The sequence below is a fragment of the Oncorhynchus clarkii genome, chromosome 1, assembly GCF_045791955.1.
Source record: "Oncorhynchus clarkii lewisi isolate Uvic-CL-2024 chromosome 1, UVic_Ocla_1.0, whole genome shotgun sequence".
Classification (NCBI taxonomy): domain Eukaryota; kingdom Metazoa; phylum Chordata; class Actinopteri; order Salmoniformes; family Salmonidae; genus Oncorhynchus; species Oncorhynchus clarkii.
The window spans coordinates 68,217,993-68,237,866 of record NC_092147.1 but is presented as its reverse complement, the minus strand read 5'-3'; the positions used below and the strand labels follow the sequence as shown (position 1 = coordinate 68,237,866).

Here is a 19,874-nt window from a genome sequence, read left to right as displayed (position 1 = left end):
CTGAGCAGGCGTGTGGCATATACACAGACACTGGTCTCTCTCCCTCACCCTCCCTCCCCTTGAGTGGAATGCTGAGTGAATAGGCCACAGTAGGTTTCAAAAATCGCTGGGGCAGAGCAGGCTTGATTTAGTGTGACTCCTCTGAAAACGGCCTGCCAGCCCTGAAGTATTGTAGTCATTGTTCGCTATCATATCCCAATTCAATACAGATTAGGGAAATCTATCAAATATGGCACCTGCCTCTTTTCCCTCTCTCCCCCGCATGGCTGTTATGGTGTTTGGGGTCCTGCTAAAGCAGGATTGATCACTGGCGACCAAGTGGAGCAAGTCAAGAGGAGAAAGAGAAGAAAAACATTCATTTTTGATAGATTTCAGGAGACAACAAATGGCAGCTGACAAACCAGTGTCATAAATGGGCTGAATCAGTCTATCTGTGGAGGACTAGAGGGTGAGGGACCAGCAGAGGGTGCTGTATATAGGTAGACAAGCCCACATCACCCAAGGAAAGAGCAGAGTAGAGAGCACAGGAAACGACACAAAGCGAGAGAATGATCTCCTTGTCAAAATGAAGCATATTCATTCCTCGTCTCTGGATGGTAGCCCTGCGCTCTCGCAGGGTTTTATGTGGCTGGTGACAAATCACTTCTTTAAGGCTCATTTCTCTTGGCGAAGCCCTCCGCCACGCTGAGAAAACAGACTTCTCTCTGCTCTCTGTGTGCGAAAACACAAGCCAAACAATGGCAGTGGTAGTCGTAGAGACGTTGAACAAGAGGTGGACCGCAGCTCTTACCTTGGCAGTGGGAGTTGTTGATGCGCTTGTATCCCTGGGGGCAGTCCATCGCGTGTCTTGATCCTCCTGCTGTCAGAGGAATAGCTGGAGAAGAGAGAGAGATATCTTATTTTTAGAGACTTTTACACGACTCAGAAGAACATAGAGTATGTACGCTTCATTATCTCATAAGAACGCGTTTAATTGACTATGATGCATAGGTTTTTCAAATGTACTTCTACTGATACTTTGGGGATTCCTCCTGACTTGATGGGAGTAGACAGCATTTGATGACGGATCCAGAATTGTTTAAGCCCACAGTATCTCTACTCTGCCCTGTTCAACACAAACATGATCCATCAACACCTAGTCAAAACCAGTGTTTCACCAACACATACACGTGCATACATGAACAAAACACACAATTGAGTTTAACACATTCAGGGGAAGTGCCATCTAAACAAAACAAAACAAAAAACATCCTCTCACTGTAAACTGTGTTTATTTTCAGCAAACTAATCATGTGTAAATATTTGTATGAACATAACAATATTCAACACCTGAGACATAAACTGCATAAACTAGTTCCACAGACATGTGACTAACAGAAATGGAATAATGTGTCCCTGAACAAAGGGGGGGTCAAAATTAAAAGTAACAGTCAGTATCTGGTGTGGCCACCAGCTGCATTAAGTACTGCAGTGCATCTCCTCCTCAGGGACTGCACCAGATTTGCCAGTTCTTGCACCATATTCTTCCACCAAGGCGCCTGCAAGTTCCCGGCTATTTCTTCACCCTCCAACGGGTCCCAGACGTGCTCAGTGGGATTGAAATCCGGGCTCTTCGCTGGCCATGGCAGAACACTGATATTCCTGTCTTGCAGGAGATCATGCACAGAACGAGCAGTATGGCTGGTGGCATTGTCATGCTGGTGGGTCATGTCAGTATGAGCATGCAGGAAGGGTACCACATGAGGGAGGAGGATGTCTTCCCTGTAACGCACAGTGTTGAGATTGTCTGCAATGACAACAAGCTCAGTCTGATGATGCTGTGACACACCGCTCCAGACCATGACGGACCCTCCACTTCCAAATCGATCCCGCTCCATAGTACCAGCCTCAATGTAACGCTCATTCCTTCAACGCTAAACGCGAATCCGACCATCACCCCAGGTGAGACAAAACCACGATTTGTCAGTGAAGAGCACTTTTACCAGTCCTGTCTGGACCAGCGACGGTGGGTTTGTGCCCATAGGCGACGTTGTTGCCGGTGTTGTCTGGTGAGGACCTGCCTTACAATAGGCCTACAAGCCCTCAGTCCAGCCTCTCTTAGCCTATTGCAGACAGTCTGAGCACTTATGGAGGGATTGTGCATTCCTGGTGTAACTCGGGAAGTTGTTGTTGCAATCCTGTACCTGTCCCGCAGGTGTGATGTTCGGATGTACCGATCCTGTGCAGGTGTTGTTACAAGTGGTCTGCCACTGCGAGGACGATCAGCTGTCCGTCCTGTCTCCCTGTAGCACTGTCTTAGGCGGCTCACAGTACGGACATTGCAATTTATTTGCCCTGGCCACATCTGCAGTCCTCATGCCTCTTTGCAGCATGCCTAAGGCACGTTCATGCAGATGAGCAGGGACCCTGGGCATCTTTCTTTTGGTATTTTTCATAGTCAGTAGAAAGGCCTCTTTAGTGTCCTAAGTTCTCATAACTGTGACATTAATTGCCTACCGTCTGTAAGCTGTTAGCGTCTTAACGACCGTTCCACAGGTGCATGTTCATTAATTGTTTATGGTTCATTGAACAAGCATGGGAAACAGTGTTTAAACCCTTTACAATGAAGATTTGTGAAGTTATTTGAATGTTTACGAATGATCTTTTAAAGAGTCTTGAAAAATTGATGTTTCATCCTTTACTGAGTTTATTACAGTTGATCAGTTTATCCTAATTTCAGGCTAGAGGTGACTTCAGGAAACCTGCCACGGATAAAACCATCACACTTTTTGGGGATTGACGACAGGGTGCTTGAATCCTTCTTTTATCTCCATCACTAATTCATGGTACTATCCTCCTGACGCAGGCCTCTCAGTTTACTGCCATTGTCTGATAGCTGTTTGAGGACAAGAATAGTGATCTCAAGCTTACCTCGAGGGAAAATGAGATTCATGGCAAAAATAAAACATTGAATACAAAAGGAAACCTTGTTTGCTCCCATATGGGCTTTAGAGTTGCGTGCCAGCCCAAGCAACCATTATCATGAAGGAAAAAAAATAACAGGAAAATAAGGGCAAAAAAATCTGTCTCTCACATGGTGCACACATGCGCGGCAACTGATCAAACCCATGAACAAACACTTTCTCTCCTGCATTCAACTCTCTTATCCCTGACCACTCAAACACCCTCTTGCCTCCACTTCCAAATGCCAAACATCATGTAGCCATAATACACTAGATGGCATAAAGTATGTTGAAACCTGCTTGTTGAACATCTCATTCCAAAATCATGGAGTTCAATCAAATCTTATTGGTCACATACACATGGTTAGCAGATGTTATTGTGTGTGTAGTGAAATGCTTATGCTTCTAGATTCGCCAGAGCAGCAATACCTAACAGGTAATATCTAACAAATTCCACAACAAAACCTAATACACACAATCTAGTGAAGGAATGGGATGAGAATATATAAGTATAACATATATGGATGAGCAGAGACAGAGCGGCTAAGATACAATAGGTAGTAAAGAATAGATAGTGAAGGATACAGTATACAGTATATACATAAGAGATGAGTAATGCGAGATATGTAAACATTCTTAAAGTGGCATTATTAAAGTGACTAGTGTTCCATTTATTAAAGTGGCCAATGATATCAAGTCTGTGCTAGTGGTGACTGTTTCACAATCTGGTGGCCTTGACCGCACCACCCTCTGGAGAGCCCTGCGGTTGTGGGCATTGCAGTTGCCATACCAGACGGTGATACAGCCCGACAGGATGCTCTCAATTGTGCACCGGTAAAAGTTAGTGAGGGTTTTCAGTGACAAGCCACATTTTTTCAGCCTCCTGAGGTTGAAGAGGCACTGTTGCGCCTACTTCACCACACTGTCTGTGAGGGTGGACCATTTCAGTTTGTCTGTGATTTGTACAACTTTTTACCTTCTCCACTGCTGTCCCGTCGATGTGGATAGGGGGTGCTCCCTTTGCTGTTTCTTGAAGTCCACAATCATCTCTTTTATTTTGCTGACATTGAGTGAGAGGTTATTTTTTTACCTCCTCTCTGTAAGCCGTCTCGTCGTTGTTGGTAATCAAGCCTACCACTGTAGTGTCGTCTGCAAACTTGATGATTGAGTTGGAGGTGTGCATGGCCACACAGTCATGGGTGAACAGGGAGTACAGGAGAGGACTGAGAACGCACCCTTGTGGGGCCCCAGTGTTGAGGATCAGCGGGGTGGAGATGTTGTTTCCTACCCTCACCACCTAGGGGCAGCCCGTCAGGAAGTCCAGGACCCAGTTGACAGGGTGTGGTCGAGACCGAGGGTCTCAAGCTTAATGATGAGTTTGGACGGTACTATGGTGTTGAATGCTGAGCTGTAGCCAATGAACAGCATTCTTACATAGGTATTCCTCTTGTCCAGATGGGATAGGGCAGTGTGCAGTGTGATGACGATTGCATCGTCTGTGGACCTATTTGGGCGGTAAGCAAATTGGAATGGGTCTAGGGTAACAGGTAGGTTGAAGGTGATATGATCTCTGACTAGTCTCTCAAAGCACTTCGTGATTACAGAAGTGAGTGCTGTTGGGCGATAGTCATTTAGTTCAGTTACCTTAGCTTTCTTGGGAACAGGAACAATGGTGGCCATCTTGAAGCATGTGGGGACAGCAGACTGGCATTGATTGAATATGTCTGTAAACACACCAGCCAGCTGGTCTGCTCATGCTCAAGGGGACGCGGTAAGGGATGCAGTCTGGGCCAGCAGCCCTGCGAGGGTTAACAGGTTGAAATGTTTTACTCACGTTGGCCACGGAGAAGGAGAGCCCACAGTCTTTGGTAGCGGGCAGTGTCGGTGGCATTGTATTGTCCTCAAAGCCCGCAAAGTTGTTGTTTAATTTGTCTGGGAGCAAGACGTCGATGTCTGTGAAGGGGCTGGTTTTCTTTTTGTAATCCGTGAATGTCTGCAGACCCTGCCACATATGTCTTGTGTTTGAGCCGTTGAATTGCGACTCCACTTTGTCTCTATATTGACGCTTTGCTTGTTTGATTGACTAACTACACTGTCATGTTTCCAGTCGCCTTGCCATGATTAAATGCGGTGGTACGTGCTTTCAGTTTTGCACAAGTGCTGCCATCTATCCACAGTTTCTGCTTGGTCGCCCCTTTGCTGCTATAACAGCCTCCACTCTTCTGGGAAGGCTTTCCACTAGATGTTTGAACATTGCTGCAGGGAATTGCTTCCATTCAGCCACAAGAGCATTAGTGCGGTCGGGCACTGATGTTGGGCAATTAGGCCTGGCTCGCAGCCAGCGTTCCAATTTACACCAAAGGTGTTTGATGGGGTTGAGGTCAGGGCTCTTTGTGCACGGGGGCATTGTCATGCTGAAACAGGAAAGGACCTTCCCCAAACTGTTGCCACAAAGTTGGAAGCACAGCATCGTCTAGAACGTCATTGTATGCTGCAGTGTTAAGATTTCCCTTCACTGGAAACTAAGGGGCCTTGCCATGAAAAACAGCACCAGACCATTATTCCTCCTCCACCAAATTATACAGTTGGCACTATGCATTCTGGCAGGTAGCGTTCTCCTGGTATCCCCCAAACCCAGATTCGTCCGTAGGACTACCAGATGGTGAAGCGTGATTCATCACTCCAGAGAACTCGTTTCCACTGCTCCAGAGTCCAATGGCTTTACACAACTCCAGCCGACGCTTGGCATTGCGCATGGTGATCTTAGGCTTGTGTCCGGCTGCTCCGCCATTGAATCCCATTTCATGAAGTTCCAGACAAACAGTTATTGTGCTGACGTTGCTTCCAGAGGCAGTTTGGAACTCGGTAGTGAGTGTTGCATCTGAGGAAAGATGATTTTTACACGCTATGCACTTCAGCAGTTCCATACTGTGAGCTTGTGTGGCCTATCACTTCGCAGTTGAGCCATTGTTTCTCCTAGACATTTCCACTTATACAATAACAGCACTTACAGTTACAAAAATGTGATGAACTGACTTGTTGGAAAGTTGGCATCCTATGACGATGCCACGTTGAAAGTCACTGAGCTCTTCAGTATGGGCCATTCTACTGCCAATGTTTGTCTATGGAGATTGCATGGCAGTGTGCTCAATTTTATAGACCTGTCAGAAACGGGTGTGGCTGAAATAGCCAAATCTATTAATTTAAAGGGGTGTCCACATACTTTTGTGTATTTAATTTCCAAAGGTTGACATTAATTGCTTTCATTGTAAAAACTCTACGAATGGAGCCAATATCTGACAGAGGGCTGACAGAGGAAGAGAGCTTTAGGGCACAGTCAGAGTCCTCAAAGTGGAACCATTAAACTGCATTTCCCATGGTACTGGCTCAGAATAAATCTAGCCATTTCAAAGCTGAGGTGTGATCTCAAATGGAGACTTTACTCAGTCTGGGGCTTATGCATTATGCCAACTCTGTTGCAAAACGTTTCTTAAACAGAATGAAACGGGGAGGGACCTACATGAATTTGTCCAAAAGAAACTTGTTTTAGTTGCACAAATGTTTGGACTAATGATTCCACCCTGCTTAAGGTAAGAAGGGGGGATATAGAACTACTGTGGCAGACGGAAGTACTGTTGGAGGGCTTTTCAGACCCGGTAACAGGGTGGCACCCAAGTACCTGAAAGCAGATTGCTCGCTTGCTTAACAGGGAACAAGGCTATGTTTGTTTGCGTGTAAGCCAATTTATTTACCAGTTACAACTGTCTCCGGGGCACAATGGAGCAGTTCACACAGGACCTGCACATAAATGCTAACCTCACTCCCCTGGCATTCCTGACTTCCAACACAGCCAGACATTACACTGTGCCTTTGTACCTTCCAATAACAGGAGCCTTTGGGAACAAACTGGTGAAGAACTATAGGTTTTGTTCCATGTGGAAACCAGAGAAGCATTGGGGAAATAAAATGTGACTGGATGTGTGGTGATTTCTGAACATGAAAGAGTCTACCTGTTAGGTAAGACAGGAGTACAAACTAACCAAGTTAAACTCTATTTTCAGGCCCAACAGGGAAAAGGCTCCCTGACAGAAAATTAGGTGATGAAAACCTGATTAACTAAATAAGCTTTCATAAGATTAATGATCAAAGCATAATGATTTAATCTGCAAAGTGCGGTGAGGGTGCAGAGTACTTTGATGCCTGTCTGATTGAGGCAGACAAATCTAATAGTATTCTTCTGGGCTACAAATTAGTTTATGAATTCTTATTGAGTACAACAGGGTTGCTCAACTGCCGGCCTGCGGCTGATTTGATTTAGCCCCCCCAGTTTTCTGAGTACAAGGGGGGGGGGGGGGCTAAAAGACTGTAAAAACACCAGCAAATCAAATCAGCTCCAAGTGATTTTAATTTTGGAAATCTGTTCCAAAGTATTCCCAAACATAATAGACCGTTAGTTACACGTGCGTATATGTAACTGGTGTGAAATGGCTAGCTAGTTAGCGGGGTGCGTGCTACCGGCGTTTCAATCGGTGACGTCACTCGCTCTGAGACCTTTGAAGTAGTTGTTCTGGCCACGGCTTTTGTGGAGCGATGGGTTATGATGCTTCGATGGTGTTAGTTGTTGATTTGTGCAGAGGGTCCCTGTTTTGAGCCCAGGTAGGGGCGAGGAGATGGATGGAAGCAAAACTGTTACATATGCAAATGTAAGCAAGGTTTGAAATGATGTTTCTGTCACATATTACATCTGTTTGGGCTTCTAGCGGTAAATTTGCAGTCACAAATGATTTAGAATTATGTTCCAGCCCCATGATCACCCGCTATAAAAAACTATTCACCCGCAGCTGAATCTAGTTGATGATCCGTGGAGTACAAGCTATTCAGGTGAAGATATCCATCTCCCTCCAGTTAAATGACGAAAACACATATTTCCAACCACATCCCACCCCCGTCTCCTCCCACCATCCCCCTGTCCCCCAATCTCTCATAGACCCAATAGCTTTGGCATGAAGGAAACAAAGATAATTATAGAGAGTTCTTTAAGCAGCACTCTGGGGAGGTTGTTGGAATGGCCAAATGCTCACAAGGGCCTAAACCTTCCCCAGCCGTCTCCACTGGGTAACAACTAGCTAAAATAGCCCAGGAAGAGAAAGACAGGACAGCCACGTGGGAACTCAAGACTACTGGCATGGAGACACCCAGGCTTGTTTCTTGAACAGATCTCTTCTCAAAATAAACCTACAGGGCCAAAAGCCGACCACCTTTTTTTTATCTGGATAAACACAGGGGTCATATAATGTTCTCAACTTAACACAGTGTTCCTGAAATACAAGTCTAAGAGTAGTATTGAAGATAGGCTAGCAGTGCCTAAAGAGCAGCTGCTCTGAAATGACTGGGCTGGACATTTGAAGTAGCTTGGCTACATTATGTAACGTGCCTATGGTGTTGAGAGAAAGGCTGTGTCATGTTTTTGAAACCAGACCTCCACATTTCTGTCCTAGCATTTTTGTTAGCATTCTAGCGTAGTTCAAACGTTCCAGAACTATAAACACAAGAAAGGGAAAGATCAAGATAATGTGTCTAGGTTTTCGTCTGGGTCTATACAAATTAAGTTATTTCCAAATATGGATGAAACACGGCAATGTTGTAATGCTCATCTGGGGGTAAGAGAGTGAACAGTTTTCACCACTCTTAAAATAAAGTTATTAGAGGATTACCATGAGGTGAGTCAGTGGACTAGACCCAGGGGTCCAGTTATTGGAACATTACTGTGGGTCTGGGTCTGTTCAGCACATTCACACTCGCGTGTCTTCACAAAATTCATCTGTTTCCCTCAACTCCCCCACCCACCCTTCCTTCATACCCCTCCTTCATACCCCTCCTTTGTCATTCTCAAGCTGTAAAAAACTATTTTCCTATTTTTTGGCACAAGCTGGGTTCCAACGTGTTGATTGTCTCGACACAAAAACTCCCTTTCTTGGATGCAGTTATGAAGTGAGAAACTGCACATGCCAGTAAACTGCTTCCACTGTTCCCACAGTGCCAGTAAAGTGTATTACCTGATTTATCTTCAACTACTGTGTCTCAGCAGCAAATAGCCACACAGTATTCACATAGCTGAGACAAATTTCAAACGGGCTGAGATGTCCTTATTTGGGTGTACAGTTCATCTGTCTATGTCTATCCCATGACAGTCTCTCTCACTCCCCATTTCTCATATGACAAAGTTCAACCACTATAATCTACACCAGTCAAAGAGTGTTACTTGTTTTACACTGGTACTTACATGGTTTTGGGCACTTCTGGCATTTGTGGAACCCCCAGGATGTTCCGATGCTCTGACAGCATTCTTCCTGCTTGCTGAGACCAGGGAGGGCCTTGCCACACTGGCATTTAGAAGAGAGTGTGTAGGAGAATGAGAATGAGGAAGAGAGGAGAGAACCACAGACAGAAAGGAACAGCAGGAGGAGAGATTAAGAGGGTGAATTCAGTATTTTCAGAAGGAAAACAAACTCACTCCACTTTTTATTCCCCCCAAAATATTTGATGCACAGGGTCGCAGATGTAGTTGCAGTGTACAGTGAAATACTTCAGCTCCAACAGCGCAGGTGTGAAGGAAACAATAAAAGCAACAATAGTAATAAATACATATTTACAACTGTGACAATGATACATATAAATGTCCATTGGAAGGCCTCCCGAGTGGTGCATCGCAGTGCTAAAGGCGTCAGTACAGATCCGGGTTCAATCCCGACGCAACCGGGAAACCCATAAGGCGGAGCACATTTGGCCCAGCGTCGTCCGGGTTAAGGGAGGGTTTGGCTGGCTGGGATGTCCTTGTCCCATCACGCTCTAGCGACTCCTGTGGCGGGCCGGGCACATGCACGCTGACAAGGTCGCCGGTTGGACGGTGTTTCCTTCAACACATTGGTGCAGCTGGGTTAAGCGAGCAGTGTGGCAAGAAGCAGTGTGGCAAGAAGCAGTGCAGCTTGGCTGGGTCGTGTTTCGGAGGACGCATGGCTCTCGATCTTCGATCCTCTCCCGAGTCCGTACGGGAGTTACAGCAATGGGACAAGACTGAAACTACCAATTGGATATCACGAAATTGGGGAGAAAAGGGGGGGGGGGGGGGGGGGACATGTCCATTGGCGGGTCCAAAGGGAAAACAGCGGAGACAGTGGAGGCAGGAGGAGCAGATAGCTGACTAGTGGTGGCTATTCAGCAGCCTGATGGTCTGGGGGTAGAAGCTATTGGCCAGTCTGATAGTTTTAGCCATGAAGCTCCTGTACAGCCCTCAAATGAGTGATGGAACACCTGGTTCTGTTGGTGTCCTGGATGGCAAGCAGTGCGCACCCAATGGTTGTTACTTGAAGTAGCTTGGCTACATTATGTAACTTGCCTATGGTGTTGAGAGAAAGGCGGTGTCGTGTTTTTGAAACCAGACTTCCAAATTTTTTTGTTAGCATTCTAGCATAGTTCTAATGTTCCCGAACTATAAACAAAAAAAGGGAAAGATCAAGATAATGTGTCTAGGGTTTAGCCTGGGTCTGTACAAATGAAGTTATTTCCAAATATGGATGAAGCACAGCTGAGCATAAAACCCTCTGTAGTGCCTTGCGGTCAGCGGCCGTGGAGTTCCCGGCTGTGATGCAGCCCGACAGTATGCTCTCGATGGTGCTCCTGTAGAACACTGTGAGGGCCCTCGGGGACAAGATTCATTTCTTCAGCCTCCTGAGGTTAAAGAGTCGCAGTCGTGCCTTCTTCACCACGGTGTCCTTGTAGTTTGACCATTTCAGCTCCTTAGAGATGTGTACACAGAGGAATTAAACATTCTTTACCGCCCCGCTGATGAGGATGGGGTCTTGCCCAGCTTGGTTCCTCCTGAAGTCCACAATCAGCTCCTTTGTTTTTCTGATGTTGAGGAAGAGGCTGTTTACCTGGCACCACACCGTCAGAGTGCCTACCTCCTCCCTGTAGGCCGTCTCGTCGTTGTTGGTGATCAGGCCTGTCGTGTCATCAGCGGACTGTCAGGAAGTCCAGGACCCAGTTGCATAGTGAGGAGTTCAGTCCCAGGGCTGTGAGGTTTGTGGTGAGCTTAAAGGGCACTATGGTATTGAAGGCCGAGCTGTAGTGCAACCGCCTCCTCACATATGCATTCCTCTTGTCTAGGTGAGTGCAGTGTGCAGTGCAACAGCCTCCTCACATATGCATTCCTCTTGTCTAGGTGAGTGCAGTGTGCAGTGCAACAGCCTCCTCACATATGCATTCCTCTTGTCTAGGTGAGTGCAGTGTGCAGTGCAACAGCCTCCTCACATATGCATTCCTCTTGTCTAGGTGAGTGCAGTGTGCAGTGCAACAGCCTCCTCACATATGCATTCCTCTTGTCTAGGTGAGTGCAGTGTGCAGTGCAACAGCCTCCTCACATATGCATTCCTCTTGTCTAGGTGAGTGCAGTGTGCAATGCAACAGCCTCCTCACATATGCATTCCTCTTGTCTAGGTGAGTGCAGTGTGCAGTGCAATAGCGGTTGAGTCGTCCGTGGATCTGTCGGGCGGTAGGCGAATTGGAGAAGCTCGTGTGTGTCAGGGTGGGAGGAGGTGATGTAGTGTTTGACTTGCCTCTCGAAGCCCTTCATAATGACGGAAGTGAGTGCTACGGGTCAGTAGTCATTCAATTAATTTCCCTTTCTTGGGCACGGCGATGATAGTGGACATCTTGAAGCAGGTGGGGATAACGGCCTGAGTTAGAGAGAGATTGAAAATGTCCAAAAACACCACAGCTAGCTGGTCTGCACATTCTCGGAAGGCGCGGCTCGGGATGCCGTCTGGGCCGGCAGCCATTGCGAGGGTTAACACGTTTGAATGACTTACAGTACCATGTCTTCCATGGAGACCGTAAGCACGTAGCCCTCATTGTCCTCAGAGGCTCTCCTCGGCAGCTCAGAGTCGTTTGGCTCGAAGTGTGAGAAAAAGGTGTTTAGCTCGTCGGGTACGTACAGCATTGGTGTCTGCGACATGACTGGCTTTCTTTTTGTAATCCGTGATCGTTAGAAGCCACTCCAACATACGTATCCGACCCACTGAATTGCTCCTCCACTTGGCTGGCTGAAGGAAAAAAGCTGCACAATAATGCACAATACCCTTCTGTCACCCCAACTCCAACTCTCAGACAGAACAGTTCTATTATAGAACAACATCCCGTCGTCCAGCCTCCCTCAGATCAACGCACACTGATAAGGGAACAGTCCTCAGCGCCTCGCCTGCTGATGGAGCCTTATCACCACAATGTCAATCTGACTGCAAAATGTAAACCAAATTGAATGGTGATCTGAAGTGGATAAGATGGGCGAGGTGCCAATACTGCTAATAACTTTAAATGTATTAAAGCACTGACATGAGTTATGGGGCTATTTCTAGATGGGGAAAGTTGTTTGGTGTTGATGGCATCTTTATTCTCGGAGTATAAAGGCCAGCAGACTGAAAAATGGCTCTCCAGGCTCTACACCTGGATTGATTTAAATGGAGTCACGTTTGTTTTTGTCCTCTAAACACACATCAATTTCGATTAGCGTAGATTAGTTTGATGGACAAACAGCTCCTTTGATTGTGTTTTTTCAAATGCGAAGAATGATCAATGGCTGGCATTGAAGCAGAACTCATTACCTTGTTTATCCGCAAAGCCAGCCAATATCTCTTTCTCTCCCTCTCTCCCACATATTTCCACTCTCTTTCTCCAATCCCCACCTTTCCCCCTGTCCTTCTCTGATCTGTCTTCCAATATTCTCACTCTGCACTCTCAACACTTCCAGATTCCCCCCTGTCCCTCTCTGACCTGTGTGCCGGTGGTCTCCTGGAAGCAGCGTCCCAGCTGGCTCTTGGAGGAGACGGGCTGGTACTGGGGGACGTAGCTCTGCTGGTTGGGGTAGATGATGTTGTGTCCCTGCTGCTGGATCTTCTGTCTGCTGTCTGAGTGGTGGTAGGTGTAGTGGGACTGGGTCTGGAGTGGCCATTCTGCCCATTGCCTTTCACCTTCTGCCCATTGGCATCCAGCTGGGAGACCTGATGGATCTGCACCGAGGCCTCCGGAGGATGCTTCACATGGATGTTCACGATGCTGGGGGCATATTTCACTGGGGGAGACGAGGTAAAAAAGGATACATGGGGTGAAAGTTATTGAAAAGAGCAAGTTAATGTTCTATGACTGCACTTTAGATGTACACTTATTGGATACTCCTTCGTATTTCTACCTATATGCCCTTGGATAAAAATGAACAAAATGTTAAATAAATATATATTTTTAAAACTGAACATGTATTTGAACTCAGTCCCTCCATCTTACCAGGGTTCTGTCCATTGCTGAAGGTGAGGGGCAGAGTGTGAGTGGAGTGAATCTGGGATGTCTGCTGCTGCCCTTTCTGGCGCTGCTGCCCATTCCCATTCTGAACAGGCATCTGGCAGAACTTCCCCATGTAGGTAGCCGGGCACTGACACTTGTCCCTGGCACTGCACTTCCCTCCATTCATGCAGGGCAGATGGCATACCACTAAAAAACACAAAGAACGTGAAGTTCAGCCAGCTGTGCCCACAGGTGACAGCGATCCCAATGACATTCCCCACACACAGCCACACACACACACACACACACACTTTACAGCAGTTTATTGTTGGAAAAAAGATTTAACTCGGAGGCTGATCTATCTTTAAATAAACAGCAAGTAGACAAAACAACCATTGTTTACGAACTTTGTTTGACATTTCATGATGAGTTACCTTCCAATATTATTTTCTTCTCTGATTTCACCCCCCCCACACACACACACACACACACACACGCCACGGACCTCCTCAAGGAAGTTTGTGCTTTGGCACAACAAGATATGGAGCAGGAATCTCGAGCTGCAACATTAAGAGTCATGATGGATCCATCCAGACCCAGGAGAACAAAGCCTGTGTTGTTCAGCCATTGTTCACATCTTTATCATTATCTTCCAGAGTTCGACGACTTTACACACTCAGGTCAGTGTCCAAGCACTGCCCGACTCCCCCACCATCAATATTCATCACAAAGATGCAAGGAGGTGGATGGCAAATGATCCATTCCGCTTGGAGACCGCATAATTCCTCAGCAAATCTGGCTTAATTGAGGAGCCTGTAATGTATTCAGCCCTAGGGTTCGTTTTCCATCATAACAGTCATCAAGACCTCAGCCCGGTTCTGAGGGAGACCTCAGGCCCAGATAAGGCTACTTGAGGCTAAGACCCAAACCACATGACAGAGGTGTGCACAGGAAAGTATTACACTGGGAGTTCAAGGTCTTTACTGTAAATACCTTACTGTTGGTACAGCAATTGAGTAAGTGCCATTCTTCTTTTGTATTCTCTCTTAACCCATCATTCACACCTAAAGTCTCACTTTTCTCTTTCTCTCGCTCTTCCTCTTCCTTGGTCTCAGAGGTGTCAGTCACTCAAGGCTTATTCATCCACAAAGGAATTTCCTTCATAGCTCCAGCTAGTCTTCACGCGCACCGCACACGCCAACACACTACTCACCTCCGCTAACCATGCACCGCAAGCCAGATAAAAACTTTAAAAACTACATAAAACTATACAAAATATAGCCAGGAGCCTGCTAGCAGACAGAGTGTGGAGCATGTGTGGATTGGATTCCGTTGCCTAGTCCTCACTTTTGTCTCCCCAGAGTCACCCAGAAATATACGCAGTTAGCTGATCGTCGACCTGGGGGGGGGGGGGGGGGGGGGGGGGATATTACTGACACTCAACCACCCTGTCTGCTTCCATTCCCCCCAATGGGAATACCTGCTGCCTATGAGGTATATCTTGGCTGCCTGGGTCTGTCGTCCTTTCTACAAGTGCAGGAATCTCCTCAGCAAACCACGAGTCAATTGCTCAATTGAGCGAGAGGGAACTAGTAATCACCCTCTTCTGGCACTCCATTACAAGTTGTAGGAAAGCATGTCAAACACAGCTGAAATTCCTGGAAGGTGTAATGTGTTATAATGTTCCACACATACAGGAAATTTAATCACATGCTTTTCAGGTCTTTAGAGGCAATCTTAGCCTTGCACTAGTGTTTCAAATTGAAAGGCTGTTTCAAATTCATTGTAGAGAAAGTTAAACATGTTCCATCTATAATAACATTCCTACCGTAGCTAAAAAGAAAGAGGCTGATTCTTTGTCCTGTGGCCTATAGGTCGTGTTCAGTGCCTCCCAGTCACTACTGTACTGTACACATATTGCATCCATGTATTTTGTTTAATTTAGTGTGTTTTCCCTAAAAAGGGACAAGCACAGTTTGGTAGGATTTGCAGTGTTGAAACATAATGGCAGAGGTAATACATCTGCCTTTCCCCAACCCTCTCATTATGGTGACAACAAGACTGCTCCCAAACCTCACATCCCTGCTGCCTCTGATTCTCTCTGGCCCTGCCACACACTGCTGTTTGAAGTCCTCTCTCTAGCTCTACCCAGCCCCAGCCAGTCACTGCCAAGCGTGACCCATGTCATTACCATGCAGCTGGTGGCATTAGGAGCATCAGGTGATTTCCTGTTTGATGTGCAAAGGCATCTCAGGGACTACGGGTTATAATTCACATATGGGTCTGGAAGAGACAGGATCCATGTAAAATGTGCTTTGAGAGGGTGTAATTGGCCAATCAAATCACATCCGCCGAATACAAAAGGTATTGGCCTAACATTGGAATGCTTACTGACAAGACCTTAACCAACAAAAATAAGTGTTAAGAAAGTACTAAATCATTGACTAAATAAAGTGAAATAAACAAATAGAAAAATAACAATTAAAGAGCGACAATAAAATAACAGTAACGAGGCTATATACAGGGTGTACCGGTACAGAGACAATGTGCGGGGCACTGGTTAGTCGAGGTAGTTGAGGTAATATGTACATGTAGGTAGAGGTAAAGTGGTTGACAAACCGTTTGCCACACGTAGCAAGACTGGTCATTTAAACAAAGCAGAAGCTATACATGATAATCATTGGTTTGATGGAATCCACATCAAACCATATTGGAGGAGTACGTATGGCCATACATATTTCCTGACCACGTGACCTGACCAGGAACAACTCTCGGTTCTATGGATGAGGTTAATCAGGTTCAAGTTAGTTTGCTTGTCATATACACATGATATACACTCAGTGGACACCCGTTTATGAAAATGATTTGAGTCACGTGGCCGTGGCTTGCTATATACTGTAAAGTAGACAGACAGGCATCGAGGCATTCAGTTAATGTTCAATTGAACGTTAGAATGGGCAAAACCGAAGCGAGTGACCGAAGCGACTTTGAGCGTGGAATGATTAGGGCTGTGGCACTCATTACATTTTGTCAGCCGGTGATTGTCAAGCAAATAACTGCCAGTCTCATGGCAATTGACTGTTAATTAACCTCTCTTGGGTAGGGGGCAGTATTTTCACATCCGGATGAAAAGTGTGCCCAAAGTAAACTGCCTGTTATTCAGGCCTAGAAGCTAGGATTCCAGGTGAAGCTGATTGAGAGAATGCCAAGAGTGTGCAAAGCTGTCATCAAGGCAACGGGTGGCTACTTTGAAGAATCTCAAATATAAAATATATTTTGATTTGGTTAACACTTTTTTTGGCTACTACATGATTCCATATGTTTTATTTCATAGTTTTGATGTCTTCACTATTATTCTACAATGTAGAAAATTTAAAAAAATAAAGAAAAACCCTTGAATGAGTAGGTGTGTCCAAACTTTTGACTGAAACTGTATATACTAGGCGGTGTCAGAGGAAGGCCCCAAAAATTGTCAAAGACTCCAGTCACCCAAGTAATAGATAGTTCTCTCTGCTACCGCACGGCAAGCGGTACTGGAGCGCCAAGTCTAGGTCCAAAAGGCTCCTTAACAGCTTCTACCCCCAAATCATAAGACTGCTGAACAATTAATCAAATGGCCACCTGGGCTATTTACATTTACACTGCTGCTACTCGCTGTTATTATCTATACATAGTCACTTCAGGCGTACCTACATGTACAAATGACCTCGACTAACCTATACCCCTGCACATTGACTCGGTACCGGTACCCCCTGTACATAGCCTTGTTATTGTCATTTTATTGTGGTACTTTTTATTTTATTTTTTACCTTAGTTTATTTAGTAAATATTTTCTTAACTCTATTTCTTAAACTGCATTGTTGGTTAGGGGCTCGTAAGTACGCATTTCACAGTTATATTCGGCACGTGACAAATAAAATTCGATTTTTCTTTTTTATAGAACAACAAAGTGAATACAGAGAGCAATACAAAATAAAGCTCAATTAAATAAAAGTAGAGCAGTAATTTACTAGTAATTTAGTAGTTTATCCGCGCATAAGAAATGTCAATCACAATGCCTAATGTTTTGAGTAACTAATAAGTGTTTGTTGTTAACAGACATCAGGTTTGCCCTCCTCCTCTGCAGCCCTCATAGTGTGATGTCAGAGGCCTAACCAGAAGCCATAGCTGTGGTTCCCAGAGGCTAATGAGATCATCACACTATGGACTGATTACTGGGGAGAATGGCACCCCAAAACCAGCCCCCCTATCACCTCTAAACCCACAATGGTTACACACTCATCTTGTTGTGGGTAGGAAACAAGCTACTGAAGCTGTGTGGCAAAACATCACAGGATGGGAAGGGACATGCCATTGTTTCAAACAACCATTAACCTTATCAGACCTAAGCTGACTCACCTCTGATAGAATTCAAGGGAAACTAAATCCACACATCGTAGGAGTCGTAAAATATATTTTTTAATTCTGACAGTTATTTTGGAGTGTTTCAAAATTATTATTTTTTGTTCCTTTCTATGTACATTTCCTCATCCAACCTCAGGTGGCACTGAGAACACACATTTATTCTGAGGATAACACTTAACAGCAATGTCAAAACACCAGTGACAAAGGGGAAATGGTTTGGTTCTATGATCACGCAAACATTTTTAAGAATCTGAACTGCCTTCGAGTGCATTCAGCAGGTTGACGTTTATTGTCTTGAGTCCTGTCCTGGAGGCAGAACTGAGCGATTTCTCCTTAGATAAGCCAGCTGCAAAGTCAAAATTGGCTATATTGTAAAAATTCATGAAAAACAAAAAGTGCTTTTTGGTCTTAATTTAAGGTTAGGGTTAGGCATTAGGGTTACCAGTATGGTTAGAGTTAAGGTTAGGTTTAAAATCAGATTGTATGACTTTGTGACAGTGCCAGCGCGTGAACACTGCAGAGCTTCCTCCAGAACAAGATTCATGACAAAAAAAACGCTAACCTGCATTTAAATCAGTCAGAAAGAGTGACCTAAGTCCCAAAATCAGCCACAGTCTTATGTGCTCCAGATGTTTCCTCTGACTACCACACACAATAAAATTGTTTAATTTCACCTGGTGGACAGTGAACACCCACGCACAAACAGAAACAAGCACATACACGCTGACTAATTTCCTCCGGGTCCACTGCAAAGTGGAGCGCGAGAGAGTGAAAGAGAGTGAGGACCTGAGCCCTGGAGGTTGTTCATTAAGGCAGGCTGCTGTGCTCCCTCCACGGGCCTAGGCAGTGTGATTAGATGAGGCTGGGTCAGCAGCAACATAGTGCAGGTCCCCTGGGTGCCTAATGAGATTTTAAGACGCGGTGTCTGGCACATCACAGAAAAAATCCCACTTAGTGGTTAGAGCAGTAAGGCAGCTTGGCCCAGACGAGGCAACCCTAGACTCACGATAGAGGCTAGCGCCTGGTGTTTACTGCGGGCACAGTCTCTGGCAGCCGGAGAAGCCCCCATCGCCCCCCCCCCCCTTCCACCGCAGGCAGCCTGTCCACTGAGACTGTAAATACAGTGCCACGCTTTCCTGACTTCTTCTGCGAAGAAGAAAAAAACATGGAGGGACGGGAAAATAATGACAGTGCGGCGATTATAAACTAATGAAAGGAGGAAATGACAGCTACAAGAGGATTAGTCAACTCCAGTCATCTCCAGCTCCATATCAGACTGGTGCTGCACAGATCATAAACTCCCCAGCATGCTCCAACCACTGGCAACCTCTGAACTCTCCCTTTCCTCTATAGCTACAGGTTATATTCTCCACCAGACGATCACCCAGCCACAACTTGCGTACGTGGGAGTGAAGGGAGCTAATAAAACTCAGTGAAAGTGTTTCGGTTAAATACCTGGCACTCTCCTTTACAGGGCAGACAGAGAGAGAGAGAGAGAGAGCGAGAGCGAGAGCGAGAGAGAGAGAGAGAGAGAGAGAGAGACGGCTGCAGACTTTTTTCCTTCCCCGGGAGCCACATGCTTTCAATTAGGCACTGACCAAACACCTGATTACACTCCTTTGGCACAGTGAAATCCTAAACGCACTATTACTGTGTAATGCTCATTAATCAAGTCTCATACAGGACCCCAGACACATAGGCCTCCAGACAACTACCTCCAACCAAAGTCAACAGCCCTCATCACCTCTGTAAAAACTGAACAGGTTACCCGAGGAATTAGGAAATTAATGGAATCGAGAGCCGAGAAAATCAGTCGGCTTCTTTCTTTACCTCTTTCCCAAAGTGGAACATATTTGTAGAGGTGTTGTATGAAGAGAACAGATAGAAGAATGTTGAAAATACTTCCCTCCATCTTGACTTCCCCAAAAATCCATTTTGTTTAATCGGACCCTAAACGTGGTGATATTGACTGCAGCACAGGTGACACACAAAATGAACTGACAGCCATGGCCATCTTTAATAAGGAGGCCCGGGCTGATCCAGGAGGCTCACAATACTTAGAAAGACACTGCACACATCTAGGACCCAAAACATCAAAAAGTATGATACAGACCACTGAGGTATGGAAAAACAACACTGAAAGGTTTTCTTATCCCCCATAGAATACTGTGACAGTAGAGAGACACAGAGGAGGGG

General features: G+C 45.7%; 1 protein-coding gene across 1 annotated transcript in view; it reads right to left on the bottom strand.

Annotated features, from left to right (window-relative positions):
* LOC139411247 (latent-transforming growth factor beta-binding protein 1-like) overlaps window positions 1-19,874 on the bottom strand; it is a 137,652-nt gene that overhangs the window by 72,144 nt on the left and 45,634 nt on the right. The window contains 5 exon segments of the mRNA XM_071157290.1: window positions 791-874; window positions 9,226-9,325; window positions 12,771-12,940; window positions 12,943-13,068; window positions 13,278-13,481. Of these exon segments, the coding sequence (XP_071013391.1) occupies window positions 791-874; window positions 9,226-9,325; window positions 12,771-12,940; window positions 12,943-13,068; window positions 13,278-13,481 (684 nt within the window).